The sequence below is a fragment of the Drosophila biarmipes genome, chromosome 2R (assembly GCF_025231255.1).
Source record: "Drosophila biarmipes strain raj3 chromosome 2R, RU_DBia_V1.1, whole genome shotgun sequence".
Lineage (NCBI taxonomy): Eukaryota > Metazoa > Arthropoda > Insecta > Diptera > Drosophilidae > Drosophila > Drosophila biarmipes.
The window spans coordinates 4298007-4323360 of NC_066615.1; the positions used below are offsets into that span (position 1 = coordinate 4298007).

At 37.6% G+C, this 25354-nt stretch overlaps 6 protein-coding genes across 10 annotated transcripts in view; 5 read left to right on the forward strand and 1 right to left on the reverse strand.

Moving 5' to 3' along the window:
- Window positions 1–7386, forward strand: LOC108029524 (protein lifeguard 1). 4 transcript variants are annotated; one of them, XM_050887621.1, is made up of 4 exons: window positions 1–149; window positions 2779–2990; window positions 3045–3308; window positions 6974–7386. In XM_050887621.1, the coding sequence occupies exons 1-4, from the start codon at window positions 98–100 to the stop codon at window positions 7370–7372; spliced, it is 927 nt and encodes a 308-aa protein (XP_050743578.1). In that variant the 5' UTR covers window positions 1–97; the 3' UTR covers window positions 7373–7386. The 4 variants fall into 4 exon arrangements, with proteins under 4 accessions (XP_050743578.1, XP_016957315.1, XP_016957314.1 ...); XM_017101826.2 differs by lacking the exon at window positions 6974–7386 and adding an exon at window positions 3427–3552 and having other exon boundaries at window positions 3045–3361; XM_017101825.3 differs by lacking the exon at window positions 6974–7386 and having other exon boundaries at window positions 3045–3989.
- The window catches only part of LOC108029522 (uncharacterized), a 24988-nt gene continuing 3460 nt past the window's right edge, over window positions 3827–25354 (reverse strand). For both annotated transcript variants that reach the window (XM_050887620.1, XM_017101822.3), the window contains exons 3-4: window positions 10012–10927; window positions 3827–4683 (exon numbers count right to left, since the gene is read on the reverse strand). In XM_050887620.1, the coding sequence (XP_050743577.1) occupies window positions 4430–4683; window positions 10012–10927 (1170 nt within the window). In that variant the 3' untranslated portion in view covers window positions 3827–4429. The remainder of the gene's footprint in view (window positions 4684–10011; window positions 10928–25354) is intronic.
- On the forward strand, window positions 7473–10015 carry LOC108029519 (uncharacterized). The gene has a single exon (XM_017101817.3). It carries the CDS (start codon window positions 7473–7475, stop codon window positions 9492–9494), a length of 2022 nt encoding a protein of 673 aa, XP_016957306.1. The 3' UTR covers window positions 9495–10015.
- Window positions 12472–13291, forward strand: LOC108029530 (neo-calmodulin). Its single transcript, XM_017101832.3, has 2 exons — window positions 12472–13075; window positions 13147–13291. The coding sequence occupies exon 1, from the start codon at window positions 12600–12602 to the stop codon at window positions 13044–13046; it is 447 nt and encodes a 148-aa protein (XP_016957321.1). The 5' UTR covers window positions 12472–12599; the 3' UTR covers window positions 13047–13075; window positions 13147–13291.
- On the forward strand, window positions 13152–13781 carry LOC108029531 (uncharacterized). Its single transcript, XM_017101833.3, has one exon. It carries the CDS (start codon window positions 13284–13286, stop codon window positions 13725–13727), a length of 444 nt encoding a protein of 147 aa, XP_016957322.1. The 5' UTR covers window positions 13152–13283; the 3' UTR covers window positions 13728–13781.
- Window positions 14582–15240, forward strand: LOC108029529 (calmodulin-like). The gene has a single exon (XM_017101831.3). It carries the CDS (start codon window positions 14679–14681, stop codon window positions 15132–15134), a length of 456 nt encoding a protein of 151 aa, XP_016957320.1. The 5' UTR covers window positions 14582–14678; the 3' UTR covers window positions 15135–15240.

The following is a 25354-nucleotide window of genomic DNA, read 5'->3' on the forward strand; positions in this document are numbered from 1 at the left end:
CAGACACAAAAGATTTTTTCTTATTTTTCATCCATAGCACTTTTTAGAAAAGCATATTTTATTCTGTTTTCGTTGAAAAAACTCCTAACTCTTTAGGATGGATTCACCTAGGAAAGCCCCTGATTTTTTCGATAAAGATGCACTGTGCGGTGAGTTCTTAAGATTATTTAAAAACTGCATATTTATGTGCGTACATACATATGTGCGGGCCCAGACGAGATTTCATAAAATCAGAAAGGGAAAAAATCCAGCCAGCGATAAGACTGAGCCTTTATGTGGCTCGCAGCTTATTTCGTGCAATTACCTAAAAAATGATTAAGTCGTTATTCCGGCTAAGTTAAGAAAGATAAAAGAAAAATGCAGTATCTGAAAAATTAACTTGTTTAATTCAAAAGCGATTTTCTTAATCATAAAAACAAAATATTTATTTAATAAAAACAAAATGTACAGGCTTTTTCCCTGCCGCAGCTTATTTCGTGCAGTAGCTTCTACGTATGTAACTTGTTATTTGTAATTTAACCACTAATATTTATTGTTTAATCCTTTCTGGTTCAAGACGGCTTTGAGACTATTTTTCATGGATGAAACCAGCTTTTTAGTGGTTTCCACTCGAATTTTTTGCCATTCAACGGATGCTGTAAACATCCAGTCCGCTAACGTAAACAAAAGATCCCCAAAGCGAGCCCCGAGTCCGTTAGCGTAAACAAAAAGATCCCCAAAGCGGTCCCTAAAACTCCGCTAATGTAAACACCAATTTCCGGCCAAGATTGGACTTCAAATTTAATTGGCAAATTGCATCATCCTATTTTCCGACTCTCTTGAGCCATTCTCTTTATCAATTTTTGGGTATAAAATCTCTTAAGCCGAGGTTTGATTATTGATCATTGAATTAGAGATCAGGCAGTCCGTTTTTGAGATCCGAATCGAGCAGTAGTACAAATCGAGTAAAAGTAAACGAGCAGTGATTTAACTAAGTTCGACCTATTAAAAAATTGTAGTAGTGATAAGGTGATTAATAAATAAAAATACATTTTTTTAATTAAATCACTAGTGAGAAACTTAATTTGCATGATTTTGTGCATCCGTTACTCGTATAGTTAAAGAGTATACTATATTCGTCGGAAAGTACGTAATAGGCAGAAGTAACGTTTCCGACCCAATAAAGTATATATATTTTTGATCAGGATCACTAGCCAAGCCACATCAGTCCGTCCGTCCGTATGAAGATCTCTAGAACTAGTATGATTTGGCGTGTAGATTCTTGGGCTTTCTGCGCAGCGCCAGTTTGTTTCAGATGGGCGACACGCCCACTCTACCGCCCATAACATTAAAACCCGTCTAGTGACCTAATATTTTAATATTTGGAAAAATTAAAATGAGATTGTGTTCTTATGCTCAATACATGTCAAATTATGAAAAACGGAAAACATATCGCTAAATATGAGATCACACTTCACATGCATGCAGCAGCTGTTTTCACTAATACACCACTAGCCGGTAGGGGCGCCTCTAGTTGGTGCTTTATGCTTTGCACTAGCGCTAGCAAAGAAAAACAGAATTACCTGAAAGCATATCTTCATCTCCTTCGTACTTATTTTAGCTTAGTAACAGGTATCTAATTGTCGATGAAATATACTATAGCGTTCTGTTGTGTTTTAGTTTGTATGTTTATTCGGTGGTAAAACATTGAAAATCATATATACATGTTTGCACCTTTGCAATAGAAAAATACAGTTTTGTTTTTAAGAAAAATAATACGAAGCGCACTAGGAAGTGCAAATGCGACTATGTGGGTCGCGCGACCACATTTTTGAAGATTTTTTTTTGAACATAAATCGAACATTGATAACATTTACCTAAAAGTGACCCGACTTCCTTCATCTATTACATTCTTTCAACGAATACAATATACCATTTTAATTTAAAATAATTAAATAATAAAAAGTAGGATAGTACTGCAAAACAAAATAACATTTATTTAAGTCATCTGCATTACTTATTTTAACAAGTTTTCTTCCAAGTGGAATGTTAGTGTTAAATACAATACCAGAACCGTGCACAAATCAGTTAGTAAACGGAAGAATCCAAAGTGAGATTTATGGGAGGATATCTGATTATACATGTTACTCGTAGAGTAAAAGGTTATACTAGATTCGTCGGAAAGTATGTAACAGGTAGAAGGAACCGTATCCGACCCCATAAGGTATATATATTCTTGATCAGGATCACTAGTAGAAGCGATCTAGCCATGTCCGTCTGTGTGTCTTTCCGTATGAACGCTGAGAGATGATTCCTGGCCTTCCTGCGTAGCGCATGTTTCTTTCAGCGGGGTGCCACGCCCACTCCAACGCCCACAATCCGCGGAAATGTGTAGCGCCTATAGTTTTTATGATAGAAATGATAGAAATACTTATCGACTGACCCAAAAAAATGTGGCACGCCCACTCTAACGCCCACAAATGAATTAAACGCTTAAATCTGTCTGCCGCCCACATAACATCTACTAAAATAGCCGGCGCCTTTAAATATCGTTTTACTGCTTATGTATCTCCATTTCCCTTTTGCTCATTAAGCTGAGTAACGGGTGTGTGATAGTCGAGGCACTCGACTATAGCGTTCTTCCTTGTTTTTGTTAAAAGTGGCAAGAGATTCATTCTATTTAAAAAGCTTAGAGTTTCCTTTTTTGTAGTAATACTCCAAATTTAATGTTAGTAGCCTATTCTTCATACTGGTCCTAGTTAACATTCTTAGTTTCAATGGTGTTTTTGTTTGTTTTAGTACCCAACAACAATGACCGCTTCCCCCCGATTGCATTGCCAGCACCGCCTCCGAGAAATTTATCCGAGACCGATGGTTCGGCTGGAGAAGCTGTACAGCCGCACTTGCTGGAATCTGGAGCAATAACCCATGACCTCATTGTAAAAAGCATTATATTCGATGATCAAACTATTCGAAAGGGCTTCGTTCGCAAAGTCTTTGGAATCCTCATGGTAAGTTGTAAATCGTAAACCCGGTTTGAAATTGAATCAGTTCCCTTCTTGCAGGTCCAACTATTGTTCACGTGTGCAGTAATGGCTATTTTTGTTTACCACGGGCCTACCAAGCAGTTTGTGCGGGAAAATTTCATCGTCATTATTTTGGCCATGATCGTTAACATTATCGTCTTAATAGTGATCTTCTGCGTGGAGAGCGTGCGACGCAAGCACCCTGTAAATTTGATTTGCCTTTCCATCTTTACCTTCACCATGTCGCTGCTCCTGGGAGCGGCATCGAGCATAATGGATTCAAATGTTGTCCTCTCGGCCGTGGTAATTACTACTGTGCTGGTCACAGCACTTTGCATCTACGCCGTGCAAACTAAGTACGATTACACCGCTGCGGGTGGGGTAGTTATAACCTTTGTGATGATCCTTCTCGTCCTGTCAGTGTGTAGTTTCTCGATGCCCAAACTCGTAAATAGCCTGCCAGTTTCTTGCTTGTGCGCTGCAATCGGTTGCTTTTTCCTGATCTACGACATGCAGTCCATAGTCGGCGGAAATCGTGCAGAGCAGCTGGATCCCGAAGAATATGTGTTCGCAGCCCTCACTCTGTACGTCGATGTGGTCCGCATATTCATTCATGTTCTCCGGATTGTGCAGAAATTTGTTTAGTGTGGCTAATGGCGGTACCGCAGAGAGTAACCCAATGCATTTGTTTGTACTCGTTTACCTCTACAAGATATAACCAGCTTCAGCTTTACAAACGTGTGAAAAAGTGCCATTTACAATTAAAGTGCTACCTAGTAACTGATATTAAATACCAGGAGCAATTTATTGCCATTACAGGGTCAGAACAACGGTTTTTATTTGGTATTGATAATTCAGAATTTTATTAACTTACTTTTTTGGCTCGTCTTGTTCTAGGATAGTTACAATACATTTATATTTATATACTGTATATGTTCGTCTATGCGTGAGTAACTATAAAATACAATCACAAAATGTATGCCATTTGATGTTCTTATGTATTTACAGTTGGGGCAGTTAACTAAACACGTTTTTTTTCTCAATTATCGATGCTCACAGCAAACAAATGGAAACATTCACACAGATATTCATGTAGATTTTCGTTAAATAAGTAACTAGGTCTTGACTAAATGTTTATAAGTATTGATAAACTGCACATCCTAACGCTACGCTAAACTACTGTGCTCTGGTCTGTTCACTTCTGATCTTGTCTTGGACACCGATTTGTCTGTCAATCTCAGCTTAATAAGGAATTACCTTAGCGTAATCGCATTCACATTAAGGGCTCTCTTTTACGCCGAAATTCATAATAATCTTGGTTTGTTCAGCCGGCTCCTGAGTGTGTCCGCTCGTGTGTCTGTAGAAAATGTTGTATCAAATGCTTTGGCCTCGCCACGTCCATTACTAATTTCGGATTTCCCTGCTCAGTCGTCCGTAAACGGATGGTCGGATGTCTCGCTGCTGTTTCGCCGCCTGCTCTCCAGAATCCGTGTTGCTTGCTCCAGCGTCTCCTTGTAGAAAATGTTACGGGGACTGTCGCTGGGTAGTGAGTATTCGGAGTTGTCCATTTGCGAGGTAAGACCCAGTACAATGTTGAAGGCGGACGCGTCGTAGCCGTGGCACCCGGAGTATCGGTAAAGAGGCTTCTTGTTGAACTTGCAGCCATTCGATTGAGCACCTGCAAAAATACAAATGCATTAATATAATTAAGTTCTCGCTCTTCAAATTTTCTGCTGCTTACTAGCGACAGGTGAAAATAAATTTTGACTTGTTTGGTCAATACCTGTACATTGGCCTAAAAAATGTATGCAAGATTTTATACATCATTCGTTTATTAATACAAATCTATCCATTCAAACGGATTTGTAGAAAATTACAGTTCCTACCAGTTATTAAACTAGTGAGCGAAATTGTAAACTGCAATGGCACCTGCATTTTTATACCCTTTACTCTTACTCTACTATACGAGGGTATACTAGATTCGTCGGAAAGTATGTAACAGGTAGAAGGAAGCGCTTCCGACCCCATAAATTATATATATTCTTGTTCAAGATCACTAGCCGAGCCGATGCAGCCATGACCGTCTGTCCGAGAACGCTAAGATCACGGAAACTACAAGAGCTAGAATAGAGTAGTACAGTCAGCGGGGTGCCACGCGCACTCTAATGCCCACAATCCGTGAAAATCTGTAGCGCCCACAGTTTTTATGATAGAAACAACATTTTAACTGAAAATTGTTTGTCTCATCAATACCTATCGACTAACCTAAAAAAACGTGTCACGCCCACAAACGGCTTAAACGCTTAAATCTGTCTGCCGCCCACATAACATCTACTGAAATAGCCGGTAGGTGACGCCCTAAAATATCGCTTTGCTGGTTATATCTCCGTTCCCCTTTTGCTCCCTTAAGCTGAGAAACGGGTATCTCATAGTCGAGGCACTCGACTATAGCGTACTTCCTTGTTTTGAGGTGGAGAACTACAATTTAATATAATTTAATTTAATATTTCCACGCTTACTAGTTCCAAAAATATGTGGGTCCCGATTTGTCTGTCAATCTCAGCTTAATAAGGAATTACCTTAGCGTAATCGCATTCACATTAAGGGCTCTCTTTTACGCCGAAATTCATAATAATCTTGGTTTGTTCAGCCGGCTCCTGAGTGTGTCCGCTGGGTCCCAAATTTGTAAATATTTTCAGTGAATATTTTATTAAGTCAATATCTTTGGGCGTGCCAATGGTTTAAATTGTTTAAAAGCTAAATTCAAAGCTGAGGGACAGCTATGTTATATGATAGTCGAGGCACTTGACTATAGCGTTCTCTCTAGTTTTTTATTTGTTTGGTGCGGGATGTTTATGGAAATGGAAATGGAGTACACCAAATTAGATAAACGATTAACTGGAAAAAGGGATTTGATAAGGCAAAAATATAATTGGGCACAAAGCAGCAGTATCTCCTCAGTTGGATGATGAAATGGATACCATATTGAAGGTCGAAAAATTGGAAGTCCCGGGCATTGCTATACAATGCGAACTTTTGCTGCCAAATGGACATTCGAAAAGGACTTTTGAATTTGATATATCAAGCATTGGACTCCGTCGTCGTCTGGTGCGTCGCTTCTATGGAATACTAATCGTAGGTTGTCGACAATCTATTTTCGAATCGTACAACTCAATTTTACCCTTATAAACTGGCAATTGCAGCTGCAGGTGATATTTACTTTGCCCTGTCTGGAGTTGTTGTTGAACTATCCCTTTCCGTACAATTATGTAATGCCCATGTCCATGGTTATAACTATGATCTTGTATACGTGCTTTTACGTTTGGCGGGAGTGGAGGAGATTTGCTCCTTTCAACTACTTGGTACTTTTCTTAAGTACTTGCATCGGATCCTTTAATAGGAGTGTATATCTTCTTAATGTGGTGCAATCACATTGGGTAAGTCGAAATTTTTAAATTAGTTATCATTAGACTTCGAATTTTGTTAAAACCTTTTTCTTAAATCCCATTTTAGTTAGCATAATAATTGTATACTCATTACTGGTAGAGTCAAAGGGAATAAATGTATTTGGAAAATATACTCAATATAACCCTCTTGATTATGATCACTTGTCTTTTCCGTCAGATTATGCCCGACTGCCCGTGTGAAGGCTGCGATCTCTGAAACTATAAAAGTTTTTGGGCAATATTTCAGGTTTAGATGCCTTATCTTCTGATTCACTGCAATGTGCCACTCAGCCTAATAGGTTTCGGTATTTTCGTGAATTGTTTTATACGTATTTAAATTGACTGTGATAAAAGAATTGAAAAAAGTTTGGGAGGGAACATCGACTAATTTTGAAAAAGTGTTTAAATTCATTTTTGAACACTTTAATCTACCATGTTAAGGTGCGAAACTGAATTGAAATATATATCCGAAATATACAGAGCCATAAACTCGATAATTCACAAAAACCATTCGTATTTCAGGTATATGTGTATCCCGTCATCCTGGTCTTTGAGATCTTATCCCTAATGCTGTATTCCGCCCAGGAGCGCTTTCGGTTTACCCAGATTCGAGGGATCTCCATAATCTGTCTCGTCTTTGGGTTGTTTATGTTGCTGGCCTATCGTCTGAACCGTATGGTAGAGGTCTTCTCGGGAATGGCCTGCACTGTGGAGGCTTGGTACGTTATATACGACACCCACTTTATGCTCTGCGGTCGCCATGGCTACAATGTTGGACCCCAGGACTATGTTTTTGCCGCCTGCAACATTCACTGCGATTTGCCCAAAGGGCTTTGGCGTTTGATGAGGATGCTCTTCTTCAGCAAAATCGTGGAAGCCATTCGCATGTTCCGTGAATGCTTCAGAACCGAAGTTTGCTAAGAGAACCCCCAGTTGGCGTGGAAATACTTTATTTATTGTTTGGTTTAATTTCGGCTGTCAAAATTTTGTAATAAAACCAGTCCTTGGCTTTTTCATAACCATGCCATCATTTTTCCAAGCCCTGTCCAAGTCAACTCTTCATCCCACGGTCAGGGAAAAGCATAAATTGTTCCTGGAGCATGCTCGTCCGTTTTTCAGCGGGGCTAACATAATCTCTAGGGCAGAGAATCATCACAGCCTCCTTAGGCTCAATAATGAGAGATCGGAAACGCCTTTGATCAAACGAATGGAGCACCACCAAAAGAGCCCGTTTTCAAGTGGAGTTAAGCCATGCAATCTGGAAATTGAGATGCCAAAGTGGAAACGATTCAAGGACCACATAAGGCAGCTTAAACAAATGTACCAGCCGCCTCAGGACCAGCAGTTAAAAGATTACATGCCAAAAAGAAAGCTGCCTCGAGTAAGACGAAAACACTTGTTTGAGCCAAAGAAAATTTTCAATAAGAAAGTTTTTGAAATAAATCAGATCAAAAAGCAAGGAATCAGATTCAAACCCAGACAAATTCTATACGTTTCTTTGGCAAAGCCTAAAAGTTCAAATCCTTTTAGTCCAGGGTTTTGTCATGTTCTTTACCAACTGCTTAGTAAATTTGTGTTCAGAAAAAAAAAAGCGAAAAGGCTAACAAAATATGTTAAATCTAATAATAAAGCAAAGAAAATATATGAAAGGGGCAACAATCAAGCATCCAAACTCTTACAGAAATCTTTACATAGCAAAATATTCACTGGGAAAGATACAGAAAAGAAGCTAACAGAACTGTGGCCAGCCTTAGTAGAGCTGGGCGAGTTGAAAGGTCCCAAGAATCCCCCAAGGCCAACCAAAACCATGCGGTATACAATTTTAAAGAAACTATCTCGAACTGCCTTAGATTTGCCGACGGAATATAGAGAAATTTTGAAGCACATTCCAAAGAAAAATGTAATAAAACACAATATTATTTCTTCTTCTGAACCATCTAAAAGACCGACGATTCGAGAAATTAAAAATCTCAAAAAACAGCCTTCCGTAAACAATCGATTTGCTTTTAAGCTGGGTAAAAGTCTAAAAATTCACGACTATGGGTTCAAGTACCTGAAGGATCGGGCCTCGAAGCTTGATGACTTCAGTAGAACAAATATTCTAAAGGTCCAGCAAGCATATTCTATTTCACCACCGGAAGCGGAAGTTGTTTCCAGCAAAAAGGTCTTCCACACTATGGACATGAGTTTAAGACGTTCCACTAGGCAAACTGCGGAGAATATGTTCCTTAACATACACAGAGCTTACGAAAGAAAAATTTCCTCAAAGACACAACTTTTAGAGCAACTTCATCGCTTAAATAATTTAAACCGTGGAGATCGGAACAACTTTGAGTATTTCGGAGAAACTGACTCCGACTTGTCGGATCAATTTAACATAACATTTGAGTCGACTAAAAGAATTAAGCAATCCAAGGCGAACGCTGCACTCACTGTTTCAGACATCAATTCGCCCCAAGAACTCTTTGCTTTCGATGATTATGAAGTAGTCCATGTTCCTTCTAATAAAAAAAAACCTAAACCAGTAAAGCTCTACAAGAAACGAAAACCTAAGAATTTTAAAAGAATTCCTGTACCGCAGGCTGATGCAGTTACTCAAACTGAATGCGAATGTGAAATTTGCAATTTTCTTCAGAAATATAAGGCAGAAAAAATACCACCATTGGTGAAGGAAATGGCAATCAAACAAGACTTCTTGGCGCAACGACAATACTATATGGAAAATGTAAAGCATAGAAACTTTAAAGAGTCGAATGCGGAAAAAAGGCAAAACGTTTCGGGCTCAGTAATACCATTCAATCAAAGCGATTACAATAAAAATATTTATTTGCGGGGCTTCGATCGGCTTTCCGAAAACTATCGGAAAATGCGAACACCCTTCGGTATCGGAAATTCCAACCCACAAACATTTAAAGCTTACAGGGAACCCGATGTGACAAACGATTTCTTACGATGCTATAAAACCCTTTTTGAAGCTGAACAGCAAACACATAATTTGTGTACTAATGTTTTTGATCCAAGGGAAAATATTTTTCGAGCATGAAGATACACGTAGCCGTTTTCATTTGCTGTTAACAAAGTGGTAAAATTATGCCTTCAACAAAAAAGTACGAAAAGTACGTTGACTTCGTTGTATTGAATTCGTTGACACTGAACTCTGTGTTCACTTCTTATGTGACCACGGAAACGAACACAGAGTTCATTTCAAAGAAATTCAATTGAATGCAGCTAAGGAAATTATGTTGGTTAATTTACAATGTAATAGACAAACACAAGAAGAGAGAAAAAAGACCAGTTGAATAAAAACGAATTGTTTGATCAAAAGAGGCACGGTCACGTTTGCCATCAATCCCAATTCAGATGGTAATTACATAACTTTCCCTGATGTGAGTGCCATCAACGGAATGCCGTGCAAATGACGGTCATTAGTACGCCCTCCCCAAAGGATAGATTGGGGTGGTGGCACAATGGATGACTGATTGATTTAGATTGGGGATAGAACGGGCACATTCCTAATGACAATTTTCCATTTCCCGAATTCACCCCAACTGCCTACTCACCGATTGGATCGATGCACTCGAGGGTTAGACAACACTTTAGCCAGGGCAGCATGATCTTCTCGGTAACCAGGGGATTGTCCGAGAAAAATACTGCATCCAGGTCAACCATGCGAAGAAAGTTGAAGTCCTCAGCTTTCGACTCGAAGTAGTCGAACATTTTGGGATGCGTCAGAGAGGATACCGCCGTTGGCGTGTTCCAGCCAAGGACACCCGCGGACCTGACTGCAGCTGTCTTTACTCCAGGGTTCATCACGCTACTCTGCAGCTTGTGCAGCTGGGCGGCGCCGCCTCGCACCCGCATATAGTTTTCCAGGAAGAGAACCGACCGAGCACGCATTAGACCATCCTTGATCACGATGGGCCGGTAGGCGTGCGTCCGCTGATCGCTGACGAAGGAGGGGAATTCGGAAAGGTCATAGGTGATCACCGAGCACCGGCTGTTGTTGCAGTAGGCTCCCAAGTCCCGCAGTTGCTCCTCGGACACACCCAAGTCGTAGATGAAGAGGTATTCGGCGGGGAGCTTCGCTGCAATGTTCTGAGCCAGTAGGATAGCCGATGCAGCTTGACCCTCCAGCACATACGTGACGATGGTGAAGCTGATCTTTGTTCCGTTGTACGGTGTAGTGATCCGTTTACGCTGGCCCCGTTGCTCTCGATCTCCCGGCTGGCCATCAAAGGTGACAACATCTTGGGGACGCCGCAGTCCTCGCAGCTCGCTGAGTTCCTTTTCCGCTTTGGTAGCCGGTGCTGGGTGATCTGTTTTTGGCAAGTCCTGACCCGGTGGCCCAATGGCTGCCCCATTCTGCTGATCCTCATGTTGGCCTGAGGCATCCTTTGGCGAGGTGAAGCCCAGAAGTAGCAAATACTTTGGGTCTATTTCAAGTTTTTTGCGTTCCAAACCAACGCGAAGGTTTTCCTGCAGGAATTAAATAGAAAATTTGTGTTTTAATAAGGTTTTTAAGCATATTATAAGTTGAATAATCCCAGAACAAAAACCCAAATAAATAGTTAAAATACTACCAGACGTAGGTTCACTAAATATGGCCATATTCCTTATACCCAATAGCCCGCTCTGTGAGGGAAAATTGCCTCGTCAGGGGAGCAATTTAAAGGCGACACATATTACTTGGCCCGGCGGAAACACACATGTGAGAAATCTTTCCATTACGGGCCTCGAGCAGGCTCCCTTCCCGCAGAAACCAACTCAAACAAATACCCCAGCTAAAAACACAAAAACAGCCACACAATGGAACCTTCTCGTGCCGATGTCAAATTTGTGTCTACTATTTGTTTTGACTGTGGCCAGAGGAGAGCGTGCCGCATGCTCTGGCTCCTGGCGCTGCTCCTCCTCCAGGTGGTGTCAGGTGTGTCCCACTGATGGCCTAAGAGGAAAAGAACAGAAATGAACCTGCGGCAGAAGGCAAGGCTGACGTCGCCATACCCAAATCGCATGACAACCTTGCTCGGCCGATGCCAATCACTAACTTCTAAATTACACTTAAAAAAGAGAATTGCTCTAAATAATTTCATTACCGATGTATGCATCTATCGTTCCTTTTTCTTCGACATTGAGTGTAAAACATATTTTTAAAACTCCTTTGTTTTTTGTTTAAAACCTGTTCTTGTAATAAAGTATAAAGTGGAAAGCCATCATGTCAATTTTGTAAACAGATAGCCCAGGTTAAAAATCTAGTTTCGAGTTATTTGATCATAGTTCATAGTGTAATACTGACTGTGCTTATTTTTATAACCGTTATTGCGTTCCCGACTCCATAAAATATAGGTAGAGTTTTGGGATTAAGCATGTAGAATCTTGAGCTTCCTATAAATATATATTTAAGTGCCACGCCTACTCTAACGCGCATGCTCATAAAACTAAAACCGTTAAGATTTTATAGGGTGAAAATTAAAATTGATTTATCTGAAAAATACCTTTCTCATTCATAACAGTCGTCATTTTTAAAAAGGTATGAATTACTTAGAATTTTAAAAAGGACTTGCTAGTACTTGTAGTATAGCTCCTACACGGTTGGTTGCGGTAACCCGTCAGTTGGTGCGCCGTAAGATTTCCCACGGAATTTTATTTAAAGTTGGTTAACTGAGTAGGGGGTATCTGATAGCCTATAGTGTTCTATCTTGTTATTTTAGAACTTCCCCATAATAAGCCCTCTCCACTGTTTGGTTAGCAAATTACGAAAGATACTAGTTGACGGTTGTAAGCTATGGATACAGCCGTAGTTTAGTCGCAACTGAAAGCGATCAGCTTCAGGGCCTCCTAGCCCAAGGAAATTTGAATCAATCAACTCTGTCCCTGTGACATTGCCCTTATACAACGAGTATATTGATTTTGTGCCAATCGGTTTTGTGCACTTTGCAGCAAAATTAAGCCACAGGGGGATGTTCATTTTTCCGTTTTCATTTTTCGCCGCTTTTTCCTTGGGGTAGGAATCGATTTCAATGTCAGGAGCCGTGTGAAGTTGAAGGGGGAATTTCAGTTAACACCTCCGAATAGAGAAACAAACAATTCCACTAAGAAAAACCCAATAAGACACTCCAAACCACATCCCTTATAAACCAAGGAAATTAGGATGGAGGATGTATCGCATGAGGAACAGGCCTTGATCTGGGAAGCCTTCCGCATTTTTGACAAGGAGAACGAGGGCGCCATCACGTCCAAGGAGATGGCGGTGGTGATTCGCGCCCTCGGTCGCCAGCCCAACGACTCGGAAGTTCAGGCCATGATCAATGAGGTTGACTCAGATGGTAATGGTTCCATCGCGGGTCGGGAGTTCTGCAACATCATCCTGCGCAAAATGCGTGACACCGGTCAGGAGCAGGAGCTTCGCGAGGCTTTCCGCATTTTCGACAAGGAAAACAACGGCTACATTACCACCACCGAGCTAAAAAACGTTTTCTCTGCGCTGGGCGTTAAGCTTGGCGACGACGAATTGGAGGAAATGATTCGTGAGTACGATTTGGATCAGGACAATCACATAAATTACGAGGAGTTTGTTAATATGATGACCACGCGATAGAATCTCTGGGTAAACATTGGTATTTTGGGGTGAGTCCATGATGAAAATTAAATACAAAGTCGACCAACATTTTCTTATGGTATCTGTTTTTCTTGTGCAGGCATTGAAGAACATTTGAATCTACCTTTGATCTATTTGTCAAAATGTATTTTTGATTTATTATGATAAAACTCAAAAAAGAAAAGAAACGTAAAAAAACGTTCTAATACAATACAAAAAAAACGTATTTTAGCCAGTATGAGCAGTTTGACCGATGCCCAGATAGAAGAGATCCGGGAAGCTTTCCATCTCTATGACACGGAAAAGTCAGGATTTGTGACCATAAGGCAACTAGGAGGAGTAATGCGTGCCCTTGGCGAGGTCCTGACCGAAGCAGAAATATATAACCTGGCCAACGAAACCGACTTGGACTTTGGTGGCCAGGTGCAATTCAAGGACTTCCTGTATGTTATGTCCAAACGGCTGGAGGAGCAGAACAGTCTTGTGTCTTTAAAGCAGGCCTTCAAGATCTTCGATCGCAACGAAGTGAACAGTTTCACAATATCGGATATCAGAGCGGTGATGACCAATCTGGGCGAGAAGATGTCTGATAGTGATCTGCACGAGATGTTCCAGGACATTGATATGGATAAAGATGGAAAAATTTCCTTTAGCGAGTTTGTTGCTGCCATGCGAAGCTGAATGAAAAATTCCAAATTGAAAGCGTTAAATAAATAAGAACCCCCATTAAAAAAAGAATACCCACCCAGTAGCGTTTTCCATGTCTCGGCGACACTTAGAATTCCCACCGAATGCCTATGGGTCAGTCGGGGCAGCGCCAGAAAGTCGGCTGTAAAACCTTGTCCCAAGAATTCGGGTTGTGTGTGTCCATGTGACTGGGCGCGTGACTCCGAAATAGGTAAAATGGTCGCATGTGCCTAATGGTCGCAGGGGTGTGCCAGGATATTCGAATGGGTGACGGCGATGGGGCAGAGCAATCATAAAAACAAGCCACGCTGATTACGATGCCAATTTAAATATTTGACCGCGACCACACTTGCTGTTTACCCTGTTGTCTGGCAAAGTTGATCATAAAACGTTGACTCACTCGACAACTTAGTAAGCACGCCTTGCTAATAAAAAATTTTAAAGTGACTAATTTCTTCTCTCTCAAGTGAACAGTAGTATTAAAGTAAGCATGTCCTACTGTTAAAAGTTAAAAAGATTTGGACCAAAAACTTTGTGGCAACATTTAAATTTATATAGACGGTACCAAAAGACTTATGTTCCGTTATTTTTACACCTCGTACATACTTTTCACCAAATATGTTGTGTAATGTTATTTTCTACTCCATCATTAAGGGGTATAATAATACTTAAAAAAGAACTAAATTCTGAACTAAACGAAAATGGTGAAGACATGCTGGCTGCACTTTCGAGTAACAGAACAGAGTAGTTTATTTATTTAAAAAAAAGTATAGCTATTTTTATTGTATTCAAAAATATAAAAATACAATTTTTTTTAATTGAGTGGCCTTTGAAATGAATAAATTTAAAGTGTGACTTTCCTAAAAAGTCAGTAGAGCTGTAACATTGAAACTAAAAACAAAACCACATTCTAATTGGAGGCATCCCAATACGTCTCACACCGGAATGGATCCACCGGAGTATACTTTGTCTGCGGACGATCTTGCAGAAGTTCGCGAAGCATTCACTCTCTGTGATCCTCAAAAGACTGGCAGAATCAACCCAGAAGACTTGGGAACTGTAATGCGCGCTCTCGGGCAAAACCACACAGAGTCTGAAATTTACAGATATTCCGAAGGACTTGAAGGCGATATCTTTGGTTATATAACCATAGAGAATTTTATCGAATTGATGACCAAAATCTATAAAATTATGGATCATACTGAACACTTGAAGGCAGCATACAGTGCTTTCGATTACGATAAAGATGGGTTTATATCACATGGCAAGCTGCGCAACGTTTTTACCAATCTTGGAGAAAAAATAACTGACGAAGAGTTTAATGATGTGTTTCGACAGGTTGATATCGATGGAGATGGAGTCATTTCCTGGAAGGATTTTTACTCCGCCTATAAATCCTAGTCTTCGGTTCAATTTACCGTGGCCTTCCGTCTTAGTTTTTCCGCAAAATTAAACAAAGTTGTACATTGAGTAAAAAATAAACTTATATACAAATCAATAACTGTAAGTAATGATTATCGATCGTTTTTTTTTTGCGTCAAAAAATGGATATCATTCGCGGAACAGGAAACACCATAGTTCTTCTCTTTGATCTATCGATTATCACAAGATTTTAACATTTGCAAATCATCATTATTTTTTAGTTTTATTATAAAAATGAAAAATAATCATTATTCCTGAGCAAAAACAAAAAAAAAAAATTTTAAAATTATAATTTCCGATTTTTATTTTTGATCCAAATAAAATTTTTTTGTGTCTGTTTTTAAATCTACAAAAGGAACTCAAAGGTGTCTCCCCTAAAGGTGCCTTTGCGTCCTTGTAGACGATATTTTTGCTGTAAGACGTAAAGGAAGTGCTTTAAACCCAGCCTTGTTAGTATTTATGTTTATGTGCTTACACATCACTTCATCAACACGAACTAATTACCAATTAAAGACGCGAATTATTTAAAGAAAATGTGACCACAACTAATTTTAACTTCGTTTTTTTAATTGAGTATGATCCATATATGTATGTTGTAATCCTCTGCCGCTTAAGAATTCGCGGGTACTGAAGAATTGATTTTAATAAATAAAAACCTTTTCAAAGCTCGGAATATACGTAGCCCATTAATTTACTTAGTTAAATTAAAGGATCGGATTATAGTTCTAAAGGAAAACATATATAACCTTAATTGGTTTACCGCAGATCGAAATATAGTTCAACAAAAACAAGAAAGGAAGTTAACTTCGGCAAGCCGAGGTTTGTATACCCTTGAAGAAATAACCAACATTAGTAACACCTTGTTCAATTTTTAAGGATTGTTGCTTGCTTCAGTGATATTAAAATTAAATTATTTTATTATTTCTCTGACCGTTTCTTTGACAGCTATCTGTTAGGTTCGTCAAAATTTTATTAAATTTAATTCAAAATTCCTTAATATGTAAAAAATTCTATTTCCAATATTATAAAATAATATGTCAAAAACACCGAGGCTATAAATTATATCATATCACACCAATTTTCCGATCGTTCCAATGACAGCTAAATGATAAAGTCGTCCGATTTTGATAACATTTTGTTTAAATTCAGAACTAATTAAAAAATGTTATTTCCAAGCCTAGGAGGTTATACATATGTACAAAACACCAAAGCTATAATTTTTTAAATTTTTTGTTCCGATTATTTCGATGGGAGTTATATTATACAGTTGGTCGACCCGGCTGGTTTTTACTTATATGCTACCTGCAAAGGAAAGAAGACTTTTGGGAATTTCAGCCCGATAGCTTTAAAACTGAGAGACTAGTTTGCGTAGAAACGGACGAACAGACGGACACGGCTAGATCGACTCGTCTAGTGATGCTGATAAAGAATATACATATATACTTTATGGGGTCGGAAACGTCTCCTTCATTGCGTTGTAATCTTCTGAATGCAAATATTATACCCTCTGCAAGGGTATATAAAGATACCAAAAAATATTATAAACAAGAAAGGAAGTTAACTTGTATACCCTTGCAGTTATAAGAAATAGTAAACTTTGTTAACACCATGCATTATCAGACAAGCGAACAAAATGACGGGTTAAAGAAGGCCATGCTCTGACTAAGGACCAAGTCACAGAAATCTGCGAAGTATTCTCGCTTTATGAAACCCGCACCCCTGGAACGATTAGTCAAAATGATCTTGGCGATGTGCTACATATATCAACTGGGAATAATTCGCACTGATTCGGAGATCAACTGTATATTCGAGGAATTTGAATATGAATTTAACGAGGGAGTCACGGTAGCGCAGTTTCTCCATGTTATGACTAAAGTCTACCAGCAGATGTACGACAAGGATTCCCTGAAGGCTGCCTTCGACGCGCTTAACGAGTCTAAAAATGCTTCAATTCACGGCAGTAATCTGCTCCACTTTGCCTTGTCAATGGGCAGGAAGTTTACAGATCTGGAGTTCGAAGAAATGCTCAAGCAGGTCGATTTTGATGGCGATAGTAAAATAGGCTGGGCAGATTTTGTCAGAGCTGTTTCAAAGCCTTGAATTGATTATACATAAATGAATGATTAATAGTCAAACACTCTTACTCTTATTTGCTTGACTTATTATTTTGATTTGAATATTTTATATATATATGGACGTTGATGCACTTCGAACAGTACAAACAAGTGGCCCAACGACACCAAGCCCGTGCTTGTTACGCGCGGGGCCCTTTTATCAATTTGGGCAAAAAATGCGAGATCGCGAGGAAGATACATACATAAAACAAAAAGAGACGGAACACAAATGAAAATATAAAGCATAACTAAGAATTAAGCAAATGGGTTAAAATATTAGTTTTTAATACCGGGATAGATGTTGAAATGCAAATTAAATGATAAAGTTTATTATAGTTATTACATAGAACGCGAAAGGGCTCGTGCAGACAAAAATTTGATGTACATTGTGGCAAATTTAGAGGATAATAATTTAGTGTTAGTCTAACGGGAACGTTGAATGTTAGGCTGTTTAAAAGTTCTGCAGAATCAATGTCACCTCTTATAAGATTTTGTATAAAAATAGTACCAAGCATTGTTCTACGATTTACAAGTGTAGGTAAATTAAGCAATTGTAATCTACTCTCGTAGGAAGGAAGCCTTACGTTTTGATTACAGTTCAAACTACGCAGGGCAAATAAAAGAAATTTTTTTTGTACCGACTCAATACGGTCGATGTGCACTTGATATTGTGGACTCCAAACCGACGAACAATATTCCAAAATAGGACGGACAAGGGAGGTAAATAATAATTTGGTCGTATAAGGGTCATCAAATTCTTTTGACCAACGCTTTATAAACCCAAGAACACTCATGGCTTTGTTAACAGTGGACATAATGTGGCAGTCAAATTTAAGTTTAGGGTCAAGAAGAACACCTAAATCGTTAACTGAATAAATACGGTCAAGTGGCGTATTTTTAGAAAGTAACTGATAAACGTAGGAGTACCCCTATAAAAAGTCAACGTTGCATTTTAGACAGTTCAAATTTAAAAGGTTGTACTCACACCATCCATGAAAACAATCAATATCCGACTGTAAGTTAAATCCCGACGCTATATCATTATATGATAAACAAAGCTTAACATCATCAGCATACATTAGTACACGAGAATGTGTTATGATTAAGGGAAGATCGTTAATAAACAAAGTAAACAGCAAAGGGCCCAAATGACTACCCTGAGGCACCCCAGATGTCACGTAGATCAATTTTGAAACAGCATTCTTGAATATAACCCTCTGAGTCCCACCATTCAAATACCTTGAAATCCAAGATAATAGATTACCAGGAAACCCAAGCTGATCTAATTTAAATAAAAGAAGTGAGTGGTTAACGGAGTCTAAGGCCTTACTAAAATCTATATATACAAAGTCAGTCTGTATTTTTTTCTTAAACCCATTTATTACAATAGATGACAATTCAAGAAGGTTGGTGGTGGTCGATCTTCGCTTAACAAAACCATGCTGACACGGTGATATAAGCGAGGAACATAAATGTTGCAAATGAGAAGTGATAATACGTTCAAATGCTTTAGGAATTGCCGACAATTAGAAATACCTCTATAATTTTAGGCATCTGCCTTCGCACGTTTTTTATGGAGTGGAATAATAAAAGAGTCCTTACAAATAGAAATAGAAAATACTGATGATGAAATTTTACTTTTCGATTTTCTTGCGACTGGATCGTTATTCCCGTTATGCGTAGCTGAGTTAGTCTAGTCTATCCGTCTGTCTATTCGTCTTTCCGTATACCCGATTGACCTAAAGAATTCGGCTCACCAACCAACGCTCATAGCTTAAAAATCTGATTGTAACCCCTTCAAGGAGAACGAGTTATTTGAAATCAATTTTCCTGGCGAGGGACGAAGAAGTTTTTATTTTCAAATGTTTGGCAGCCTAAAAAAAAGTGTTTTTAGAAAGTTAAAGAATGTTTTTAGGCTCTACAAAATACAGATATCTAAAAATACTAAGATCAGCAACACTATAAATACTCGTATTCCAGTTACTCTTAGAGCAAAAGGTATGTATGAAACAGGTAGGAGACGCGTTTCCTGAAGCGTTTCTTGATTAGGATCTCTAGCGCACAAACGTTTAAAACGCTTATATCTGTCTTCCGCCCACATGCTGCTTAACCTGAGTAACAGGTATCTCATAGCCGAGGGTATAATGATTTCAGTCAGAAGTTTGCAACGCAGTGAAGGAGACGTTTCCGACCCCATAAAGTATATACATTCTTGATCAGTATCACTAGACGGGTGGATCTAGCCACGTCCTTCTGTCCGTCTTTCTTAGTTTTAAAGCTATTGGGCTGACCAAAAGTTTACTTTCCAAATTTTTAAATTATTTCTGTATTTCGAATTAATTTTATTAGAATCGGACGACTTAATTACAGAGCTGCCATACGGACAATCGGAAATTGGTGGAAAAAAATATGAAGCAAGGGAGAACGCTATAGTCGAGTGCCTCGACTATCAGATACCCGTTACGCGGAAAAGCTATATTTTAGGGCGCCACCTACCAGCTATTTTAGTAAATGTTATGTGGGCGGCAGGCAGATATGAGCGTTTAAGCCGTTTGTGAGCTTTAGAGTGGGCGTGGTACCCCGCTGAAAGAAACTGGCGCAGGAAGACCAGGAATCTGCCAGACAAGTCTGACTGTTATAGCTCTTATAGTTTCCGAGATCTCAGCGTTCATACGGCCAGACAGACAGACGGACATGTCTACATCGACTCCGCTAGTGGTCCAGATCAAGAATATTTATACTTTATGGGGACACGCTTCCTTCTACCTGTTACATACTTCTAGTATACCCTTTTACTCTGTGAGTAACGGGTTTAAAAATGATATCTTCCTACACTTGGAAAACACATTTTTTAATAAGTTATGAATTTCGAATTTAATTTTAGCATTAATCTTATAGCTATCATAGGAACGACAAAAATTGGTGAAACCAATCATAGCTTCGGTGTTCATTTTTTATATTTTTAAAAATTTTGAGTTATCGGATGACTGTAACATATAGCTGTCAAAGAAAATATGGAAATATCAACAATCCTTAAAAATGTAACATGGTGTTACGAACGTTGACTATTTCTTATGACTGCAAGGGCTTTGCCGAAGTTACCTTTTTTCTTGTTATTATCAATACCCATCCAATAGTTGTTCGAATCAAAATATTCATTAAACATTGATGGACAAAAAAGTGACGTTGCTTTGCTGCCTTAATATCTCAATCTCCCTCCCTCACCATCGACGGCATCAACTATAGCGTAGACAAAAAAAAAAAACGATCGATTTAATAAACTACAAAGCTACATTCTACATCTTTCTAAATCTAATTTACATATCTTGATTGAGAGTTTTGAAGACCTTTTACTTAATAAAAGTGCAAGAAAATATATATTTTATATTATAGTAAGAGAACTGAGTAATGTTTTATTTAATTCGCCAGCCTTTTATTCTCTGCCTGATGATCTCTTTTTCAACCCCCTCATACATGTTAATCGAATATCAAGAGGTCGGTCGGTTCATCGCTTGCCAGCAATATTTTCTTAGCGCCCTACATGGATAATTTTAATAGATTATCGTTAAACTGCAGCTTAATTATATTATTCAGCATGTGAGTGAATGGTGGCACGACATTGAAGCGATGGCTGTCAAAGCTGTATGGCAATCAATAGCGCTCGCATAGATACTTAAGACACAGCTAAATATGAAATATGAGTAATCGCTGTACAATCGCATTGATAAAGCTTGCGGCCATCGGGGCAATTTAAGTCATTGACTATTCTATCTATTAAAAAAGTTGTCACAAATGGGGCAGCATAAATATTTCAAAAAAAAAAATTCGAAATACCCTAGTATACTGCAATAATTGGATTATCATTTTTAAATTACATTGTTTGAATTTTATAGTAGTTCTGTCTGCCCCACAGTTTTAAATTCCACCTAAAGTCCTAGTTTGTTTAAACCCACATGTTGGTTTCCCACGAAACAAGCACTTAACTATTTGAAAATTATAGGGTATGTTTTTAACCAAATTTGTACATATGAAGCCTTATAAATTTAATGCATTTAGTTTGGAGACTATCTAAACTAATTCTAACTTAGCTGTTTTTCATCACGTTTTTTTTAATTACGTGGTATAGTCCTTTCATGGTTTTATTATGACATATATAATTTGTCTCAAAAAAACGGGTATAAAAAATCTCCTAAACATTTTTGTTTTGTATAAATAAATTAAAGACTACTGTGGAGAGTGAATTCCAATAAAAATAAAATTACTCCAAATTATGATTAATTTTTTTAGGTCAGTTCTTTTTTTTTAATTAATTTTAAATAAATAATAATTTTAACTTTGTTGTCTATTAAATATAAGTCGAATTATGTTTTTCAATATATGGGCAAACATTTGTTTTCTGTATTCCTAGATGGTTTGCGGAACTTGTAGGTAAAGTCACAAAAGTTTAAGATTTTTACTAAGGATTCATTATCATAACAAGAAAGGAAGTTAACTTCGGCAAGCCGAAGTTTGTATACCCTTGCAGTTATAAGAAATAATCAACTTTAATAACACCGTGTAATTTTTAAGGTTTGTTGCTGACTTCAGTGATATTAAAACAAAAATTATTTAATTATTTTTTTCAGACCATTTTTTTTACATCTATATGTAGAGTAGTCCGATTTTTATTAAATTGAATTTGAAATTCTTAAAAATATAAAAACTCATATTCCCACCAATTATCCGATCGTTCATATCTGAGCTATATGATATAGTAGTCCAATTTTGATAAAATTTAATTCGAAATTCAAAATTAATTAAGAAATGTTATTTCCAAGCTTAGAAGGATATATTTAAAAACAAGAAATGAAGTTAACTTCGGCAAGCCAAAGTTTGTATACCCTTGCAGTTATAAAAAAATAATCAATAATTTTATTAAATTGAATTCGAAATTTTTTTAAATATAAAAATTTATATTCCCAATATTATAAGATAATATGTCAAAAAGCCCCAAAGCTATAATTAATTTCCCATCAATTATCCGATCCTTCCTATGAGAGCTATATGATATAGTCGTCCGATTTAAAAAAAATTTAATTCGAAATTCAGAACTAATTATAAAATGTTATTTTTAAGCTAATAAAGTTATATGTTAAAAAACCCCAAAGATATAATTTTTATTTCATGTTTTACGACTAATTTTCCGATCGTTCCTATGACAACTATATGATTTAGTCATCCGATTTTGATAAAATTTTATTCGAAATTCAAAACCCAATAATAAATGTTATTTCCAAGCGTAGGAGGTTATATGTTAAAAAACAACGAAGATATAATTTTTCAATATTATTTTACCACTAATTTTCCAATTGTTCCTATGGGAGCTATGTGATATAGTCGTCAGATTTTGATAAAATTTAATACGTAATTCAGAATTAACTTAAAAATGTTATATCCAAGCTTAGAAGGTTATATGTTAAAAACACCAAAGATATAATTTTTAAAAATTTGTTTCCCCACAGTTCCTATGGGAGCTATAAGATATAGTTGTCCGATCCGGCTGGTTCCGACTTATATACTACCTGCAATAGAAAGAAGACTTTTTGGAAAGTTTCAGCCCGATAGCTTAAAAACTGAGAGACTAGTTTGCGTAGAAACGGACGGACAGACGGACGGACGGACATGGCTAGATCGACTCGTCTTGTGACGCTGATCAAGAATATATATGCTTTATGGGGTCGGAAACGTTTCACTGCATTGCAAACTTCTGACTGAAAATAGTATACCCTCTGCAAGGGTATAAAAACACCAAGATATAATTTATTCATATTTTCCGACTAATTTTTTTTTGACTGAAATCATTATACCCTCTGCAAGGGTATAAAAATATCTAATAAGATATTAATGTAAGCAATGAAATCCTTTGCAACTGAACAGAAAGAGGTTGCACTATTTATCGCTCAATATCTTCCAAACCGTTATTTTTATGACAAAAAGTAAAGTAATCTCAAGGGCTATTATGAATTTATATTTAAAACAAAATCGTTTAATTCAATTTTGAGAAATTAGCCAAAACGTGGTTAAAAAAAATTTTAATAATAATAATAAAATCTAAATCTTTTTTATTCGAAAAATTGCACTATAAAAAAGAGTATCAAATTGAATAGTCTTAGTTATATAAGCCAGACTTAGTTATATAAGCCATTCAAATGGGCCTTTTTTGGATTTCCCGCTAAACTAGCGGGTTTTTCCAAAAGTATCAGAATAAAAGTTTTCTATCTCGAGCCACTTAATAATAAACCGATAAGGTCCCCAAGACCCTAAAATTAAAAAGGGAGTATTAAAATCTTGGTATACAATCTTTTTTAGGTTCCTTTTGATTAGTGTATCACTCGTTACGATCGGACCATCATAGCAGATTTTCGATTCTGCGGCTATATGTACACTAGTCGGCATAATTATTTTGACGAAAAACAAATGGTTCTAGTTTGTATGTAACTTTGCAATGGTTTAATATAACTCAATGATTTTATTTTCTGTATTACTTAGTGCTAATATAAACTTAAAAATAATGAATTCAACATTTTGTCATATGAACTAGCAAAATTATAAGCTAAAGTAATTTTTATGTGGTGGCATAAGTATTTTGACATGTACCTGTTAATGTGAGTAACAAAGTTTAAACTCAAAAAAACTAAGGAAAAAATAAGAATTTAGTAAAATATATAATTTCCTTCAGTTTTAATAACTTTTTCCAGGCGTCCCGGTACTGAATCGATTAAATTTTGGATGACCTCTGGAGATATCTGTTCCCAAAGGGAACTGACCTCAGAAATTGTCTCCTCTCTGGTTTTATTCAACGATACTGTTCTTTTACGTTTAATAAGAGACCAGACGATTTCAATTATATTTAAATCTGGACTTTGAGGTGGCCAGTCCAAAGTGGTAACACCAACATCCTTCAAAAATGATGTAATCATCTTGGCTTTGTGGCATGGGGCGTTATCCTGTTGCAGAACGAAGGATTGACCAATAAGCCTGTCTCCAGAAGTAAATGCGTTATCATTTAGAATCCGTAAATATTGGCCTTGGTTCATCGAGCCAGTGACAGGAACGAAGTCACCAAGTCCATTATACGCAACACATCCCCAGAACATCACACAGCCTCCACCATGGCTTACTTTTTGGCAAACGGGCCGCCTTATCTGCCTTTGTTCCATTGGTAATCTTACAACAAACTTATTTTTTGATGAGTTATACTCAAAGGAGCTTTCATCCATAGAACGCTCCTCCAGAACTCCTTTGGCTTTTGGACATATTCCTTTGCGAAAGCCAGTCTTTTGAGCTTGTTTGCATTTGTTATGTATGGTACTTCCTTGACTTTATAAGTCTTGAAATCACTTTCTTTTAAACGTCGACGGACTGTGCGCTCACTAATTGGTGTTTTAGCTGTCAAATTAAATTGATCTGCTGCGGATTGGGGCTTTAGAAAAATATTTTTTTTAAATTCCCGTACAAGAACTTGGTCTTCACTAAGATCTGTTTTGCGCTTTGGACCTGATCTTCTTAAATTACGCAGGTCATTATGCTTTTTAAGTTTTTTAATTTGGTAGTGCACAGTTTGGCGCGACACCTTAAACTCATCGACAATGTCTTTGACTGCTATTCCAGCGTTAAACTTTGCTACCATTAAGGATCTGGTAACCAAACTTAGTTCAGCAGTTTTACCCATGTTATTTAATAATTCTTAATAACTTTTTATTTAAATAACAACGTTTAATATTGCTCAAAGTTAAACACAGAAGTTCTTTAATTGTCGCGTGCTTAAATGTGAGAAAATATTTCCATAACGATGCTGTCAAAATACTTATGCCACGCAAAAAGTCATTGTCTGCATGCATTCTTATCAGTAGAAAGAGAATGCAAAAGTTAAACGAAATAAAATTTGGCATGCACATAGCTAAAAATAGATTCTTTGCTTTGCGCCTCATTTTGGCACCTCTATTTAACGGTATTAAGGATGGCAAAGTCTGATAGTCAAAAGTAGGGTTCGTCAAAATATTTATGCCGACTAGTGTATATGTATAGTAGTTGCCTTCGCACACT

What these genes read in the sequence shown, in the direction of transcription:
- LOC108029529 (XM_017101831.3), top strand. Translation starts at nt 14,679, where the DNA reads ATGGATCCACCGGAGTATACTTTGTCTGCGGACGATCTTGCAGAAGTT.
- LOC108029531 (XM_017101833.3), top strand. Translation starts at nt 13,284, where the DNA reads ATGAGCAGTTTGACCGATGCCCAGATAGAAGAGATCCGGGAAGCTTTC.
- LOC108029524 (XM_050887621.1), top strand. Translation starts at nt 98, where the DNA reads ATGGATTCACCTAGGAAAGCCCCTGATTTTTTCGATAAAGATGCACTG. An exon ending in AAGTCTTTGGAATCCTCATG is followed by an intron (nt 2,991 to 3,044) that starts GTAAGTTGTAAA and finishes CCCTTCTTGCAG; the next exon opens with GTCCAACTATTGTTCACGTG. An exon ending in ATGTTGTCCTCTCGGCCGTG is followed by an intron (nt 3,309 to 6,973) that starts GTAATTACTACT and finishes TTCGTATTTCAG; the next exon opens with GTATATGTGTATCCCGTCAT.
- LOC108029519 (XM_017101817.3), top strand. Translation starts at nt 7,473, where the DNA reads ATGCCATCATTTTTCCAAGCCCTGTCCAAGTCAACTCTTCATCCCACG.
- LOC108029530 (XM_017101832.3), top strand. Translation starts at nt 12,600, where the DNA reads ATGGAGGATGTATCGCATGAGGAACAGGCCTTGATCTGGGAAGCCTTC.